Source organism: Camarhynchus parvulus, chromosome 2 (genome assembly GCF_901933205.1).
Source record: "Camarhynchus parvulus chromosome 2, STF_HiC, whole genome shotgun sequence".
In the NCBI taxonomy this organism is placed as follows: Eukaryota; Metazoa; Chordata; class Aves; order Passeriformes; family Thraupidae; genus Camarhynchus; species Camarhynchus parvulus.
The window spans coordinates 57,378,031-57,397,215 of record NC_044572.1 but is presented as its reverse complement, the minus strand read 5'-3'; the positions used below and the strand labels follow the sequence as shown (position 1 = coordinate 57,397,215).

At 36.9% G+C, this 19,185-nt stretch overlaps 1 protein-coding gene across 5 annotated transcripts in view; it reads left to right on the top strand.

Moving 5' to 3' along the window:
- GOLGA4 (golgin A4) overlaps positions 1-18,905 on the top strand; it is a 78,008-nt gene extending 59,103 nt beyond the window's left edge. For 2 of the 5 annotated variants that reach the window (XM_030944187.1, XM_030944191.1), the window contains 8 exons: positions 2,533-2,646; positions 9,036-9,056; positions 9,225-9,293; positions 9,923-9,998; positions 11,767-11,870; positions 13,553-13,639; positions 16,056-16,119; positions 18,167-18,905. In XM_030944187.1, coding sequence (XP_030800047.1) covers positions 2,533-2,646; positions 9,036-9,056; positions 9,225-9,293; positions 9,923-9,998; positions 11,767-11,870; positions 13,553-13,639; positions 16,056-16,085 — 501 coding nt within the window. In that variant the 3' untranslated portion in view covers positions 16,086-16,119; positions 18,167-18,905. The remainder of the gene's footprint in view (positions 1-2,532; positions 2,647-9,035; positions 9,057-9,224; positions 9,294-9,922; positions 9,999-11,766; positions 11,871-13,552; positions 13,640-16,055; positions 16,120-18,166) is intronic. The other 3 variants (XM_030944189.1, XM_030944190.1, XM_030944188.1) reach the window with 2 other exon arrangements.
- The last annotated feature ends 280 nt before the right edge of the window (positions 18,906-19,185 follow it).

Here is a 19,185-nt window from a genome sequence, read left to right as displayed (position 1 = left end):
TATTTTAGGGAATTAAAAAAGAAATTAGAGATTTTTTTTCCTGAAAGAAGTATTGCAAGCATTTCAAAAATTGAGAAATATTTATGTTAAATTGGATATATATCATGTTCATTGACATCTCTGATAGAAATAGGAACATATACATCACTAGATTTAGCCTAAAGTTACCAGTTATCACCTCACTTATACTTGACTTGGCTTATGGTGCATTTGACAAATTTCATATGGTACAGAGAAGTTTGTCTCAAATGGTAAGAAGATGAAGCAAAAATAAAGCCAATTGCAAGAATGAATCTTGCTGATAGAACTTTGTTGCTCTGGTGCATTTTAAATATGGTTGATGCTAAAAATTGTCTAACTTAGTTTATTTATTCTCGAAGACAAGGAAGAATCATTCCATTTGTTAAGCTTAATATGATTTTATGAAGTGCTCCACTTTTGCTATATGTGTTGTTTTCTTTTATGAAAACTTTCATCATGTAAGACTTCATGAAAGTCTCCCTAATTAAAGGCTTTTTAGATTGGCATAGCATCTAATTAGGGAGCTAAGTATTTTTTCTTGAAATTAAGTGTATCATTAGAGAAAAATTGAATGCTGTTTTCCAGCTAGTTTATTTTAAGCCTAACTATGAGCTAAAAATAAAATACCTAACTTCAGTTACATATCTTTTCATTTTTTATAATGCCTTCTATGAGAGTACAGGATAGGCTTTCTGATTAAGATTTGGGAAACTGTAACTTTTTTGAAGTCTTAGTCTATAACTGTAATTAAATCCAAATATGTAGTTTATTTTCAGAGTATGCCAGATGCTATATAGAACAATAAGTTCTTACTGTAAATGCAGATCAGTAGCATGTTGGAACATCGCTAATAATTTTAAGTTCAAAAACAATCTCTCTTCAGGGGGTTTATCCAAATATTTGCTCACATGTATGTCCCTTTTACAAAAGTGTCATTCATCATTTTGAGTTTCTTTTCAGCCTTTCAACTACCTTTTTAAACTAAGAATGAAGTGCATTCAATTGTTTTTTACTAAATTAAACAGTTGTGTACAAATTGTAAAATTTTAGATTCTTGGTGGACAAAAAAGTAAAAAATAATCTGTGAAAGCCAAAACAACAACCATCACTATCCCTTAACGTGCCAGGTATTGAGGATTTTTAAACTGGGGAGTATAACCTTCTATAAAAAAGAAAAAAGTTTCTTAGAAATTATTAATTGTTGATGCACTTCTGAGGGCATAGAAAAATCATGGGAGTGAATAGAAGTTAACATTGTTTGGAGGTCATGATGTTTGAGCAAGTTTTTCCTTGAGCATGGATATTTTTTAAACTTTGAGGCTGTAAAAATTGCTCAGATAATCGCATCATATTGCTCAGATACTGCATTGTACCCATTATTTGTGGGTAGATTTGCTTAATTTCTTTTTGGTGATGCATTCTGGACTGAGGGGCTGCATGGGAAAGGTGTTTTATTCTTAACTCATGTGCAACACCTTACAAATTGGTCTTAGAGGGAAGTATTTCTTTTATTAGCAATGGCGTACCATAAGTCTTTTAAGCCTAGATCAGCTTTCTAGTCCGACACTTACTTTTCCAGAGAATATTCTTTATCATTATAATTTATACTCCTGAGATTTTTGAATAGAACAAAATTTCCATCAGCAGTTCTGGACTTGTTATCAGTTAATTAATTGTACTAATTTGACTTGAAGTACTACTGTGTCAGTAGAACCATCAACTGACTGACTGACTGCTTTGTACGGTTAGCATGAGTGAAACTAGAGTTTTAGTTTTGTTCTGCAATGAAGATATGCACTAGGAATTGGAGTGCTGTTTTTTAAGGTCCCTAACACAATCTCTCACAAAAAGGCCAGCGGGGACACGAGTTTTAAAAATACTTGTTTTTGCAAAGTGCCATATAGATGGATTAACTTCCTAGGATTTAGGTCATTGTATTTTTCTCCTATACAGGAAGAGTTAATTTCCTCCCTACCATTCCTGTTACTGCTTCTTTCCTCTACAGTGAATACTGCCTTCCAAACCCTTGAGAATGGGAAATTGTTGGTCATTGTTTTGGAAAATGCGCTTAAAACTGCTTTCATAGCATCTTTGTGAGCGTGGCTGAGGAAAAGATTTAGGTCCTTGTCACTTTCATAATATAGAAATTAATTTTGTGTTTTCATCTACTCCTTCCTTGAAGGTAATGACCTTCATGCACTTTCTGGATTATACTCGAATGCTGTTTTAATGCCCAAGAGAAATAGATCTTTTTTGGAATTTAAAGAATGTAACTGTAATCCTAACTATGTAATCTTTATTGTTGGAGGCCTACAAAATCTTGTTAAGCACCAATTCTTTTTCTTGGTCTTTTCTGTAGGAGTCTGGTGTAACTAGCTTTTACACAAATATCAAGTATATCCTTTCTGTGTATAGTATAATGTCTGTTGATTGTTTTATGTTCACCATAGTTAAAGTTTTGAATAGTTAAATGATTCATTGTATAAGTAATTTTTTGCCTGTATTTTGAAGTCTCGTGAAGAAGAGATGACAGCAAAAGTTCATGAGTTGCAGGCACAGCTAGAAGACTTGCAGAAGGAATACAAACAAAGGATTGCGGAAGAGGAACATTGCAACAGTGAAAAAGTGAGCTGGCACTGACATTTGTTTTTATATCTCTAAGTGTGAAATTCTTGGTCCATGGGAAATTCTGTAGTTTATTCCTAATTGGACTTTATTTATGTATCTGGCCTTCACTTTCCCATACAAAATGAATCTCTTTAGAAGCTGCAATATTTGGTACTACCTTTTTGATTGGTATGTTGAAAAGTGCAGTTCTGTTGTTATTATTAAGGTTGAGTTTTTTTGTCCTCTACATGTGTTTATGTTGGTTTTACTGGAAGCCCTTTAGAAGGAAAGAAAATCCCATTAAGTCATTTTTAGAGTGATTTTTTAAAAATTCGCATTTCAGAGATATCTGAAGTAGTGCCTTGAATATATCAATTACGGATATAGAGGCCTGCATTGAAAGGACTGACTTCATTCTTTTGTCTTTCCGAGATTACGTTTTAATTTGAAGACTTCTTTGGTGAAAATACTACTAGCTGTTATTATACTGAGGAGAGAAAAAGTGTACAAGTTGTTGAGTGATTGATGAGAATTCATATTGACCTTACTTTTAATATTTTCATTTTTACAACAGGTAGCCCTGGGGAGAGTAAATTTATATATTTGACATTAGAAACCGAAAGTACAAATTATCTCACTGACCTAGTGTTTGTTGCTTCTGCCTTGCGCTTGCGTATAAAACCCTTTATATTACTTTTCCATGGTGTGAGTTGTTCTCATAACAGGAAAAGCAGAAATCTAAGACTGTCTTGTATTCTTAATTAACCCTTGTTCACCTACTGATAGTCTTACATAATCTTATTATCTAGAGGAAGATTCTTAAAGAGACTCCTAACTTCTAAAACATGATTATGAAAAGTCTGAAGAGTACTTATTCTTTAGGACTTCTTTGTTAACTGTTTCACTCCTAGTTTGTTATAGCAGTCTGCTATAAATATAGGCAGTCATTAAATATTGTATTATACATTCATCTTCTGGATTACTGATATGACAGTTATATCAAATTTATATACTCGCAATGGTATTTCATGTATTCAGCTCAGAAGCAATGTGCACAACAAGGAGTAAATCAAGCAAAAATTCCAGGAGGCCTCCATGGATGAATGGGAGCTGCTGGACCTGCTGGGCAAACTCAGAATAAAATAAAAAAAAAGGAAGCTCTTAGGAAGTGGAAATGAAGACAGGTGGCCTGAGAGTAATACAGGGAAATTGTACAGGAAGCTGGGGACAAAGTTAGGGAAGCCAAGGCCCAGTTAGAATTGTTGTAGCCAGGGAAAGTAAGGCAAACAGGAAGGGCTTCTATATGTATGTTGTAGACAAAAGAAAGACTAGGGATAATGTGGGCTCTCTTTGTAAGAAAATGGGAAACCTGGCTACCCTGGACAAAGAGTAAGCTGGAGTTTTCAACAGCTTCTATGCCTCTGTCTTCCAAAGGCAAGTACTCCAGCCACACCATCCAAGTCAAGAAAGACAGCTGCAGGGACTGGAAGGATGAAGACCCTGAGTCCACTTGTCATGGTTTGACACTGGCCTAATGCGAGGCAGCCATTAAAACTGCTCACTCATCCTCCCCTACCACAGCTGGCAGAGGAGAAAAAAAAGTTAGTGGAGTTTAGATGAGGACCAGGAGAAAACACTCTAAGGGCAAAACAGGCTCAACTTAGACTTACTAAGTGAATTTATTACTAACAAAATCAGAAGAAGATAATGAGAAGTAAAATAAACCCTTAAAAACACCTTTTCTTCCCCCAGCCCCTCCCTCCTTCCCAGTGACACATAGGGAGATGGGATGAGAGTTTTGGTCAGTTTGTCATCTGAAGTTTTGTTCTGCTGCTCAGGGAGAGGAGTCTATCCCTGCTCTCTGAGGGGTCCCTTCCCATGGGAGACAGTTCTCTGTGAACTTCTCCAACCTGGTTTCAATCTTATGAGCAGCAGTTTTCCCAAAACTGCTGTAATGTGAGACCTTCCCATGAGCAAACAGTCCTCCCAAAACTGCTGCTGTGTAGGCCACTCTTCCATGGGGTGCAGTCCTCCAAGGACAGGCTGCTCCAGCCTGGATGCAGGGGCCAACTCTCTCCACCGGGTCTCCCACTGGATCACAGCCTCCTCCAGGGCATCTACCCACTCCTGTGTGAGCACCTCCCCCATGGGGTGCAGGTGGATCTCTACACCCCCATGGGCTACAGGGGCACGGCTGCTTCACCATGGTCTTTACCACAGCCTGCAGAGGAATCTCGGCTCTGGTGCTTGGAGCACCTCCTGCCCCTCCTTCTCCACTGACCTTGATGTTTCCATGTTGTTTCCCTCACATGTCCTCACCTCCTCCTCTTCTCTGCTGGAATTAAAACTGCACCACCACTTTGTTCTGATTTTCTTCTTAAATATGTTATCACAGGGGCGTTACCGTTATCTCTAATTGGCCCAGCCTTGGCATGTCCATCATCAGAGATTGGCTGTGCTGGACATGGTGGAAACTTGTAGCAGCTTCTCACAGAAGGCACCTCTGTAGCCCCACCACTACAAAAAACCAGGCCGAGCAAAACCAACACATCACTGTAGGATAGGATCAGGTTCAAGACCATCTAAGGAACCTGGAAATGCACAATTCCATGGGACCCAGTGAGGTTCATGTGTGGGTTCTGAGGGAACTGGAGATGAAGTTGCTGAGCAACTATCCATCATTTTTGAAAAATTGTGGCAGTTGGGTAAGTCCCTGATGATTGGGAAAAGAGAAAAATAACCCCAATTTTTAAAAAGGGGAAACTGGAATATCAGTGAAACTATGGACCAGTCAGTCTCACCTCTGTGCTAGGCAAGATCACAGAGCAGATTCTACTGGAAACTATATAAAGGCACATAGGAAAAAAAGAAAAAAGAGGTGACTGGTAGCAGCCAAAATGGCTTTACAAGGGGGAGATCACAGTTTTAGTGACCTTCTCTGATGGGGCTACAGCATTGGTGGACAGGAGCAGAGCAACAGACGTTGTCTACCTGGACTAAAAGCAAAGCATTTCACTCTTCTGCACGACATCATTGTCTGCAGATTGGAGAGACAGGGATTTGATGGATGGACCATCATCTGGATACAGAACTGGCTGGATGGCCACACGCACAGAGTTTGGATTAATGGCTCATTGTCCACATGGAGACCAGTTACATGGAGAGGTTGCATCAGTGGTAAATAGAGTAGGATAATCACCTCTTTTGACTGATGATGCTGTGTTTGATGCAGTCATGGAGTCAGTATTAACTGGGGCTGATACTATTCAATATCTTTGTCAGTAACATAGACAGTGAAACCTGTCAGTGCTGAGTGCATCCTCAGCAAATTTGTTGAAAACAACAAGCTCTGTGGTGGTGCAGTCAACACGATGGAGGGGAAGGCTAATGCCATCCTGAGCGATCTCAATAGGCTTGAGATGTGGGCTGAAGCAAACCTCATGAAGTTCCACAAAGCCAGGTGCAAGGTCCTACACCTGGGTCGCTGCAATCCCAGTTGGGCAGAGAAGTGATTGAGAGCAATCCTGGTAAGAAAGACCTGGAGCTGACAGGTGATGAAAAACTCAACATGAGCCAGCTGTGTGTGCTTACAGCTCAGAAAGCCAATCAAGTCCTGGGCTGCATCACAAGGAGCGTGGCCAGGAGGTCCCCTTGGAGTACTGTGAACAATTCTAGTGTCTCCAGCATAAGATGGACATGGAACTGTTGGAGCAAGTCCAGAGGAGGACCATGAAGTTTGTAAGAGGACTGGAGCACCTTCCCTGTGAACACAGACTGAGAAAGCTGAGGCTATTCAGCCTGGAGAAGGTTGCATGGAGACCTCATGGCAAACTTCCAGTATCTGAAGGGGGCCTACAGGGAAGCTGAAGAGGGACTTTTTATCAGGAACTGTAGTGAAAGGACAAGGAATAAAGGGTGTAACTTGAAAGAGGGGATATTTAGAGTAGATGTTAGGAAAGAATTTTTGAGGGTGGTGAGACTGAACAGGTTACACAGGGATGTTGTGGATGCCCCAACCCTGACAGTGTTCAATGTCAGGTTTTATAAGGCCTTGAGCAATCTGTTGTACTGGGAGGTGTCCCTGCCTGTGGCAAGGAGTGTTGAGACTAGATGATCTTTAAGATCCATTCTAACCTGTTAGCATTCTATGAGTCCTCAGTTGTTCCCAGAAATGTATCAAACAGATGGGCAATGACCTGTAAAGTATTTGAATATTGCCAATACTAAATGTCTAAAAGTGAATATGTTTACAATTAAGAAAATGAACATTTAATTTTGCCTGTGTCTGGAATGTCGTCCACAGCTCTCTACTCCTTGGAGTTTCCATGGCAGATTTTGGAGAAACTCAAAGGAGTTCTCCAGGGTATAAGTGGGTACAAACCAGTTCAGAGAACTCCATCACTGATAAACAGCTTAGTTTTAAAGGATAAAGATGGTTTCATTTGTGGGGGAAGATGAGCAGGTTGTGTAGTAGCGCTGGTACTTAGATACAGTTAAAGCATGCAGGTTCAAAGTAGTTGTAGAATAAGAATGCAGGTTTGGTGTTTGTTTTTTTCCCCCAAGTGTATATATGTGATTTCTCTAGAATACAGGCATAGACTTTTTTGAGTAATTTCGAGAATTCCAACTAAATTCAAATTTAGCAAATTGCTCACCAGATTTCTTTTGCATAGCTGATTCAACTAAATGTAAATGCCTTATTTGATACGATTCACAATGGTGATTTCATCTCAAAACAGTGGAACTATTCTAATAGATTGTGCTGTGGAATTTGCACATAATTCCTGGTATATCTTCTGATCCAGTCAAAGCTCAAATATTTAGAGTAATGTAAGTGGGCTTTCAGTTCCTGTTTTATCAGTATTTCAGGATTTAATTCTTACTGTGACAATCTGTTCTGGGGGTGACAAGTAGTTTTCTTTTGTCCTACTTAGAAATTGAGTTGTTTTTAATTTTTACTCCTGTCTCAGTTTGTGTTTTGCCTGTGCTTGGTATGTTTGTAGGAAACTAATTTTGCTTTAACCTGGTTCAACAGTACATATTTGCAACGGCTACAGTAGGATATAAAGGCAGCATTACAGAGCTATATGAGAAAATTAGACAGGGCCTGTGGAACTTGTCAACATAGTAGTCAAACAGTTTGAAGTCTTCCATTGACTGGATGCAACCTTTTGTGGGCAACGTATTTTGTCTAAAATCAGAGACTCCCAAATCACAGAAGCTTTTCGTAAAACTTTTTGTGCTGCTTGTTGTCGGCCTAGCCCAAACATTACACATAACATATCCACTTTGACATGAAGTGTACTCTAGATATTGGAACAGTACTTGTCTGATTGTGATAAAAAAATTGACAAATACTAACAACCTTAAGTATTAATGTTTGGAGGTAAAAATATCAGAAAATGTCTCTCCATACCAGAAAATAAATATCTGATTGAGGTTTTCAGAAGCAAGAATTTAACTTAGAGGTTTGAGATCCTTAGAGGAATGATTTTCCCCTATTTTCTATCTGTAGGGGACCCAACAGATTTTTATCAGCCTGAGACAGGGAATAAATCTCCTTTTCCACACAATTGCAAAGACGCTTGGGAAGAAAAAATTAATATTGACCCTGAAATCAGCTGAGTTTGTTAAAGCATGATACTAATTATGCCAGAGTCACAGGTTTAATCCCTGCATGGGCCATTCACTTTAAAAGTTGGACTCTGCTCCTTGTGGCTCCCTTCCAACTTAAAATATTCTGTGATTCTGTGAATACGTACCATTTCTGTGTTAAGGTTTAGCCTACCTTAAAAAAATATTCACACATAAATTATTTGATATTGAAATGCTTATACAGCCTTGAGTTACACCCATGACTATTGAAGCATTATTTTCCTTAAGAGTTGAAACACTGAAAGATAGAAATTCCAGCTTAGACTTTTTTCTGTACTTCATAAACATCTTTGCAAGATGTAGAGCTCATGAAGCTCTTAACTGAAGCTATTTTCAGGTATATGTTTGCATTTCCAAATGTGACTTGAAGAATTAAGGAAAGACATAAAATATTGTGAATAGTATTAATTGTAGTTAGGGCATCCTGTGATGTATTTCATACTCATTCAATTATTATTCATCTCCAATATGCATTTCATAAAGATTTGGAAACACTAGGTTCTTTAAGTTACATTTATGATGATTGTCTTACAGAATCAAATGAGATAATTTAAATATCAGCTTTATGTCTTGTCAATACAAATAAGTTAAACTATTTATAAGAGTAGTTGTTACTATTGGGTAATTTCAATTTTTGTCATCCTCAATTAATACACTGTATGAGAACTCGATTATTGATATTTCTTTCTCCAGTGCTTGATATAGTCAGTATTTTTCATACATTTTAATCTGAATTTTTTTTGTTGTTATAGGTCACAATAACAGAACTAAAGGTACGTCTTATATGTTATTGATTTTTCTCTCTAATACTTCCTTTGCGGAGCAGTTTTAAAGCTGAAATACTGCTTGTAAGTTTGTGTGTGTTAAAAGGAGAAATAGGTTTATTGCAAAGGTACCTATGATGTATTTTCAGCAATTTCCAGATGTGACTGTCTTTTCAGGCACAACTTGCACAGAAGACAACATTAGTCAATGATTCAAAACTGAAGGAGCAGGAATTGAAAGAGCAGGTAAGGGTCACATTGAATGAGTAAGAAGTATTCTTGTTTGATACTTGGAGTTTGCACTATTAAAAGGTTTGTTCTTTTCAAGTGATGATGTGGTACATCTCCATACAAGGTACTATGAATATAATAGACAAAAAATAGTTTTCACTCATACTTGCTCTCAGAAGATCTGTGTACTTTTCAAAGTATTCCTCTATCCCCTGAGAATAAAAACACCACATGCTTGTGATACTGGTTAGCAAAGAATTGCACAGTGAAAAAGGGAACAGTGCCCTTTATGTAATTCTTGAATTTTTTTTTCAAAACTAAACCTTTTTTGGTGTTTAAGTATAATTTTTGTTGTAAGCTTTTTTATCTATAAATATATATATATATGCTTATATATAAAATGAATACATGAATATGTAATATATGCATAACATCTGCTATATATATATATTATGTGTATATGCAGATGTACAACATTGGGACAGTCTTTAATAACACAGTTTTTAATGTTTTCCTTCCTTAAAAAGCAAATGTATTTTGCTTTTATAAGAGATGATATGTAGCTGGAAACTGTTTCAGTTATGCTTATTTTAGCTGCTGTTTAGGTTTAACACTGTTTATCATGTCAACTGTTTTCTGTTTAGATTCATGTACTGGAAGACCGGCTGAAACATTATGAGAAAAATATGTATGTCACATCAGTTGGAACACCATATAGAGGTAAGTACTCAGTTTTCATCACAAGTAAGTTTTTTGTTTGTTAGAAAGATACAGTTTAGTCTAGAAAATAAAACGTCAGTTTTTTTAAAAACACATAATGCGCTTATGACATCCTTGTTTTCTCTTGTCTATTGTAATAGAGTTGGCGTGTGATTGCAGATGACCAAATTTTTTTGGTCAAATGTTTTGTTTGATGTTTTCTTTTTTATGTCATCCAATTAAACGAGCTCTGTATCAGAGTTCTTAAGCTCTCTTCAGTACAGGACCCAAGAGCGTCCAGTAGACAGGGGCAGAGATGGGCACACCTACAGCAGGGCACAGGTTGGGACAGAAGGTCCCAGGCTGAGCTGGGACACATCCCCTGGGCCCTTGGCAGGAGACGGTGGGGGTCCCAGGAGGCTGGTCCCAGCCACCCAAGGCCTGTGAGCAGCCCCAGAACCCAGGCAGAAGCAGACTTGCGCTGTTCATGTGCTGTCCTTTAGACACTGGTGGTTGGACATTTTGGAGATAGAGTATGGGCTTCTGGACCTTCTCTCTGGTGGTATACTGTTCCCCTCAGACTCTTTTAATGTAAAATTAATTAAGAAAAATGCACAGGGAAATGAACAGGTGTTGCTCACCTCCAAAAGATTTGCAGTTGTTTAGTTGAGGAGTATGTACGGCATGAGACAGAGGGCTCAAGCATTGAGCCTTGCTAATGTTAGAGATGTGGGGTTTTGCCATCCTGTGCAGACCCATCTTAGCTGGATGAACTCAGAAGTCTTTCAGAAATCACGTCACACTTGCTTTTTGCAAATGGTCAAATTATCTCAGGATGATCTGCATCTCTCATCCCCTCAGAAGGTCCATGCCTCCTTCCCTCAAGGTGACTGAGCCCATGATGGGAGATGGTTGTGGGTATTTAGTGCCTTCTGCTAGTGCAGGGCTGGGAAGAAATGTGATCAAGGATTTCCTCAGCATGTACTGATAGGGAGAGGAGCAGGAAACATACTTCATCTAGAAGGAACCAACATCAGTTTCATAGTCCAGTTGTGTGACAACTTCAGGGCTGATGAAAAGGTAAAGAATGCCTTTAAGGGCACTGTCCAAATGCCTCTTCAACACTGATAAACCAGCATCAACCACCTCTCCAAGAGGTCTATTGCAGAGTTTGACACCCTGTTGGTAAAGAAATGTTTCCTCTCATCAAGTCTGAGCTCCTCATGATAGATGAACCATTTTCCATGTGTCCTGGCACTGGGTACCAGGGAGAGGAGAGCAGTACCTGCCTATCAACATCTCCTCAGGAAGCCGTAGAGAGCACTGAGGTCGCCCCTTAGCCTCCATCTCTCCAAATTAGAAAAACCCAGTCTCCTCAGCTTCTTCTCAGAGGACATGCTTGTCAGCGCCTTATCCACAGTTACCCTCTGGTTATGTTCATGTACCTTCCCATTCTTTTTAAATGGTGGGGCCCTGAACAGCACGCAGTACTCAAGGTGAGGCTGCACCAATGGATGGGATAATTACCTCTTTTGACCGACTGATGATGCTGTGTTTGATGCACTCCAGGATGAGGTTTGCCCTCTTGGCTGCCAAGGGCACATAGCACTGGTGACTCCTGTTGTACCTCCTGCCAACCAGCACCCCCAAATGCCTTTCTGAAGGGCTGCAGTTACTCCATCTAAGGTGCAGAATACAGCATTTGTTCTTGTTTGGTTTTGTGCCATTAGTGAAACTTGGATTCGGATGAATGACTCTCAGAATAAATATTCTCTTTTTGTTTACATAGATGGAAACCTTCACCGTACTGACGTTTCCCTATTTGAGGAACCCACTGAGTTTGAATACTTGAGGAAAGTGCTCTTTGAATATATGATGGGTCGTGAGACAAAGGTATGGAAATTTGTATATGCTGACAGGTGATCCAGGTTAAAGTTTAACACCCTTGCTGTATGATGTGAACTGCTGTATGTGTTTGTGATTTGTTATATGCTGTTTGTTTCTGACCATAAAGTATTCAATAGGCTTTCACATTTTTTTCACAAAGAGACATGATTCATAACTTCAAGACTTCATCAGCCTGCCAAGATGAGTGGTAGGTGGAGGGAGTTTGCAGATCTCTCACCACTGTACCTATCAAGACAAAAACCATTATGGGTAGATACAGTTTTATCAGTAATAGTCTGTTTGTCAGTCCAACTTTATGTAAAATGAAAGCTGGTATGCAGAATATAAGCAAAAATGATCTTTTGATGTTGTCTTGACACAGACATGGTAAGTTACAGTTGGATTAAATAACAATTTGTTAGTAGCTGTGTTACCAGCTGGAAGATGGTGAAATACCTCTTCAGTAGTTGCTTAAAGATGTTTCACAGTATTCCCGAATCTGTATACCTTAGATGTTATTAATTCACTCTTAAAAGTAGTGAAAAGCTGGACAGTAGGCTTCTTGATTTCATATGCTGGTTTCCATTCAGTCATTAGATGTGTTTCTGGAGGACACTGAGCTTAGTGTTTGCTCTCTTCAGGATTATCTCACATAATCATAAATCTATGGATATGTCTTAAGAACTGGTTTTATCCTGCGACATGAACTGGAAAACCACGAGCAGTGATGATGCAAATGATAGAACTTTTTAAAACAGTTTTAAGTATGCTTGTAAAGTATTACTGTGCTTTCCACCACTGCCCCCAACACAGTTCTTAAGTTAAAAGATCTGTAAATTTATCTTCTCAGTACAGACGTTCCTTTCTCTCAACTTTTTTGTTCCTGGACAAGAAGAGGCATTTTTTTAATCTAATTCTGCCTTGTAAGGTCATTTTGGTGGCCCTTCTCTCTGCATGATCCCTTTTACTAGCGCAAATACGTATCCCTTGTCTCAAAGGTGATTCAGTAGTGGAATTGTTATATCTCTGGACATGCTTCCTCTTTTTTGAACAGAGTTCAAAAGAATTTGTGCAAATTATCTAGGATGTATTGCCAATTATGCATCCTAGTAAATGATACTGGAATGCAATCAAGACATTAATGAATGCACTGGTTCGTCTACAGTATTGGAGACATAAGAGAAATGTAGAGGTTGATGCGGATGTAAGAGTCAGGAATTAGTGACTTTTAATGTGGGTAATTAACCACATTCTTTGTAAACTGCTTTACCAAGGTGTGTATGTGTATTTGCTGAGAGATTTTACTGTCTTGCCCTCCAATCCAACTTTATTATTTGCCTCTTGCTTGGCAGGATATCTGCAACAAGATTGACAGATTGCTTTTTCTAGGCATGCACTTTATCTAGTATGCTGTCTTATTAATGGACTCTATCATTTGAACATAGATGCCATAGAACTTACATCACACTACAGCAGCTGAAGTTTGTGACAATGTGCAAAAATTGTTTTCATGTAATTCATATCATGCATATACAATGTGAAACAAATAGTTATATCTTACTGATTTCACTGTTTTCCATTGACATTAATAAAATAGTTTCCAGTATTACTAAATTAAATTAATTTTAAAATATTACGGACATCTTTGTGGATGTGGAATTATGTATGGATAACCTATATCTCTTTAGACAATGGCCAAGGTTATAACAACAGTGCTGAAGTTCCCAGCCGATCAGACTCAGAAGATACTAGAACGAGAAGATGCTCGACCAGTGGTAAGTTATGTAATTTTATGCAAGAGGAGTAGGTTTCAAGAATAAGGAATTAGAAAATTTTTATGTCTTCTTTTCTTTGTATCCACATTCAAGTGGACTCCTTTTTTTCTTCCTTCACTTTTCTTCAGTGGAATATCAAATTCCAGCTCTAGGTTTGAATTTATAGCAAGAGTGAGAAAAAAAGCAAGCATGTTTTCTTTACTAGTATTTTTCCTCAGTTAAGACATATTTCTGATAGCAATGGATACCAGAGGACCAAAGCAAGTTCAAGCATCACTACTATTCTGTGGATGAATTTTCTAAATTAAAAAAGTAATCTGACATATCAAATATATATATCTATATAAATACATGTAATATATTAAAATTAATGCTTCTTAAATTTAGAAGTTTTTGTGGAGTCATACCAGTTTTTATGAAAAATATATCAAGAAACATTACCAGCCCTGAGATAAAATTTCTGACAAAAACAACAGGCATTTTGCTTGTAGAATAGAAAGTTGATTATCTCAGTCACCTGAGATATGTATTTGAAGTACGATGTGTACAATTTTATCTTAAGTGGGTATCCTAACAAGCTTGGGGTTTTGATTAGGTTTAGGGGGTTTTTGTGTGATCCTGCTTTATTTTTATATTGAAAAAACATGAAAATATGTTAGTTTTCTCTGGGTCAGGACAGGTCAAAAGTAAGAGTCGTAAACAGTTTGTTGTTGGTTTTTTTTCCCTTTTTTTGACATTTGCTTAGTATTTAGCAGTTGACCTATTTACTAGAAAGGTGAAATTGGCTGTGGGAAACAGATAAGGAGGTAAAATTATTTGAGCATAAGCATTTCTTTGGTATTACTTTTACTGTTTTATGTATAGGAGCTGCTTTTAATTAAAATAAAAACAGCAGTAATAGTCTCCACTACATTGTATTTTGAATCAACACTCTGAACCCTCTCTTTGTGGGTCACCTTAGTGAAATATTTAGGAATTAAAGTGAGAGGAAGAATTGTATTCTGTTTCTCTCACTAACTTTGCATATATATTTATTTCATACTTGTAAATACAGAATAAAATAAAAATATTAATAATTTCATTTCACTTGTAGATACATTAAAGTCCTGTTGATTCACTGAAAAAAAATTTAAAAGTCTGTATTTTCATCTTGCAGTATCACATTTGAGGAAAGTGTTAAATACTTTAACATTTTCCTGTACACTTAGTATGCTTGAGAGCCTTGCAATCTTAAATATTTTAAAGACTTTTAGAGGATAAAAATATTGATTATACTGCATCTTCAGTAAGTATAATGTATTCAAAGCATTATTTTCTCTCTCTGACATTAAAATAGAAAGCTGAGACTGTTTTGTTTTGTTTTGTTTTGTTCTGTTTTGTTTTATTTTGTTTTGTTTTGATAAGCCAGAGTAATATTTAGGAAAGATTTTGAGAAAAGAGAGATGGGCCTTGTTTTGCAGCCACTTCAGCTTTTTGATATTTAAACCTGTTCTTTCTACAACAGACATTTACAACTTCTGATACAAAATGAAAATTTAACTTGAATTCATCCAACAAATTTTCATCCTTGGTATTAAATTTTGTCTAAAACACACAGTGAGATTTTTTGTAGGCTACAAGTGCTTTGATTTTTTAATTATATCTTTGTCCAAAGAGCTCAGAGCTCTTGGGTTTCACATAGCAGTCCCTTCTTGGCTCATATCTGGCCTATGAATTCTCTCCTTTCCAAATCCACAAAGAGACTGAGCTAGTGGAAACTCAAATATTAGGGCATATTATGTTGGTAGAAGTATTTTTTCCTTTACTGTCAAAATTATAGGTTCATTTGCTGAAGCACAGATTATTCTGGGGATGAGTCTTCCATAATTCTGTTTAGAACTAAAAAGTTAGAGATGTCTTTATAAATTACACTATCAAGAAATATGCTTGGTTTCTTTTAGTTTTTATTTATTGACTGACATGGCACTAGTGTTTCTCCATACTTAATATTGGACTGATACCGATATATGAAAATATCCAATGTTTAGCAATGAAGTTCTGAACTACAGCATAAATGTGCATTTTAACATAGAGCTTTTAGTTTATTGCTAAAGCATCTGTAAGTAATTTTGATGTGTAAATTATTAACTTACTATGCTACTAGAGTAAGTGAGTGGTACTAAAGTATCTGTGAGTAATTGGATACCCTCTTAGTGGGCATATATTTAACAAGTTTCTGAAAACTTGTAGCAGTTCCTGGTTAATAAATATATGCTAGATCAATGTAATCTTCAGTAATCTGGCTTTTACTATGTTGGTGTTGTGATCTAACTGCAGCAGTCTCATCCATAGATGTCCACAGAGTTCTTATTTGTTAACACTACCTAACGCTATCAATCAAATAGTCCAATAAGCTCTTTTCTTCCTGGCTTTGTAGTTTGCCTCACCTCGCAGTGGTATCTTTTGAATATGCCACCAGTCTGTGCTTAGCTAGCGTGTGGGTGAGTGAAGTATAATACATTCTTGTTTTATGTAAAATGAAATCTGTATTATGCAATTAAAGGTTCTTCTGCTTTTTTTTCTTGCATGCTTTCCTTCATTAAAGAACAAATTTTGGTTGTATATGCGTATGAAAATTTTTGTTTTCCTCCTAATCATGTCTTGTTTTACAAAGCTGAGTTTGAAAATGGTAAATACAGATTCAAAACCGATCTTTTTGAGTGACTCTAATCCTAAGTATAATTTCAAATGTTGATTGAGCCACAAAAATCTCAGTAGTAGAAATAAAATCAGATTTTAAATTAATTAATATGTAATATTGAATTTTATTGCACTTGGCTTTGTTTTGTATTTATTTATTTTTTAAGTTCCTTTTTGAATAGGCAAACAAATCAGATTTGTGGGAGACATACTGTACTGCTTGAAATGAATTATTACATCTTGTAAATATGAAAATGCATTATCTTTAAAAAGATGAATATTCTCTGCAGAGGGATTAGGATATAATTGGGTTTAAACATTAGTACCTTTCTGAATCACAGCTTTGGTTTGATCTCAAGAGACGCTAAAGCAGAGAGATGGCGGAGAACAATTAGGGGAGCTTTATGCTCTTAGTTTGTGTCATTCTTCAAGTTTTGTTACGCTACTTCAATTATGAATCTCCAGTGCTAGTTGTAGCATTACAAGAATGGAACAGCTGACGTAGGCCTGAAGATGCAAGTTGCATCAGACTAGCCTAGTACACAAGCAACACACTTGCAATAGCTGGTTGAGAGAGGACTGGGCTATAGAACAACACAGGAAAAAACTTCCTGCACTGGCTGATAAAGATTATGATTTGAATCCCTAGTGGTGTATGATACTTAATAAACTCTGCAGATGAATTCTATAGAATATGGTCAGTTCAACTTTTTTTCTCTCCTTTGCAACTGGAAAGCTTTGCACAGTTGCCAGGAGTTGATTCAGTGCATGTGAAGCAGTTGCTGTCTCTTGGATGAAATGCATTTATTGGCCTCCATCACTGTCAGAGCAAAACTAATTAACTTAGGCTGTTGCCATTTACCATTTACCACATTGCAGTTGACCGGTTATCTTCCTCTCCTGCTGTCATGCGAACACAGCCTTCAACACAAAATAATACCTCTTTCAAAGGAAAAAAATTGTTTCTCTAACAGTCATGGTTTCTACTTTGTGTTTTTTCCATCTTTGAATAAAATAGTTAATGTATTTTATTGCACTTAAAATGCAGTAGAGTTTGGACTGTTTGCCAACATCCTTCATCAGTTCTGACAAAATCAGCAACTGTTATCTCTATCCCTTTGTTGAAAAGAATTGAATTGTAGATACTGATGGAACAAAGCTATTTACAACACTATTGCAGAATAGGTTTCAGAAGATATGTTTGAAACTTACATTTTTGTCATGCTGTCTGTAATGCTGGGTAAAAAAATTCAGGTGTTCTGAGCTGCCTTTGAAACATATCACAGAAAGGCTTGTTGATACTGACCTTACTGTCAAAAAATTATTGGTTACACTTTCATAACATCAGCTAATGTGTATGTAAACTGTTCATACTTCATTATTAGATTGTAGTTGCCAACTTAATCTCAAGTATTTTTGTCACATACTCTTGCATGTATATGACTTAGAAATTAAGCGGGATGCTGACTTCATTGTGAAGGCAATTGGTATTTTCCTGTAGAGGAGGCTATGTGCTGGGTCCAAAATTCTGCATCATCATTTCAGTTTTGATGATAAGCCTTATGCAAGAGAGTCCAGGGGTTTTTTTGTTTGGATTAATATGCAGTGATGTGGTAGACTATTTCCAGTGAGACTGCTGACCATTTTGCTACACCTTGTTTTGTTTTCATCAGTTTCTCAACTGTATTGCAGGTACCGGAATGGAATTGCTTGCTCAAATAGTTTGGCAGTTAGACTTATTGAAATTCTTCCATCTTCTGATTATATCAATAAACAATGCAATTATTTTAATATTAAGAGCTTCTAAGTTGTTCTCAATTATGTAACATTTGATTTCATTTCTTCTAGTTGTGGCTACGACCATCTTGAAGATTTTGTGATGAGAATGTCTCATGGCATTGCTGCTTAAAAATAAGTTTATGTCTCTGTTGCCTCTTGAGAAGGGACAAGAAGAAAAGCTATTATTCAAGGTCACAAACAGAACAGCAAGAACCAAAACTCACCACCACCTTTGGACTGTGAATATAATCTACTGCCTTGGCAGAAATGCTAATCAGGGGTTATTTGGTTATTTCTCTTCTATTGAATACTGTCTTCTATTTTGTGTTAAAGGTTATTTTTTTAAAGGAGAGAAAAGACTTTATCCTAGGAAAGATTTGCCTGCTACTGTATCTCTATACAGGTTTTACTGAGTGTTTTCTAAAAGTTGAAATAAATGATTTGTTTCTTCTATTTATTTTTTTTATTTTTGATTGAATTGTGCAATACATTTTGGATGGATAGCAATTGAGGTGATTTTTCTGATGAACTAGACACTCTTGTTGACTATTCTCTCCTGATTTGATCTTGATTGTTTGCTAGAAGGTCACTTCTATATGCTTTTGCCTACAATAAATCCAAATTGCAGTACCTCGTTTGTTTACTCCTAGCTTTTGTACTTACATTTTCTGAAGAAAAGGTGTGTTCCTGTAAATTGTAAATAGTTACTACATAACTGTATCATACGCTGATCTGTGACTGTTGACAGCACAAATATGAATAGAGCTGAGATGAAATAAAGTTTATTTACTGTATAATTTTTGAACAACTTTGATATGATTTTTCTTTTAAGGGACACACCAGTTTTGTTCTTACTCCTGTTGGAGACATTGTTAGCTGAGATATTTCCAGGCTGAAATCACTTTCATAAGAACAACTATTCAAGTACATTAAACTGTAAGTCAGTGGAGACATTGAAGTTTCCAAGGGGTCACAACCTGCACAACAGATATATGGTGGGCTGAAAAGTTAGCACAAGAATGTAGCAAATAGAGAAGCTTGATTTGTAGAAGTTCTGAATGAACATAGAATTACAGTCTGGTTTGGGT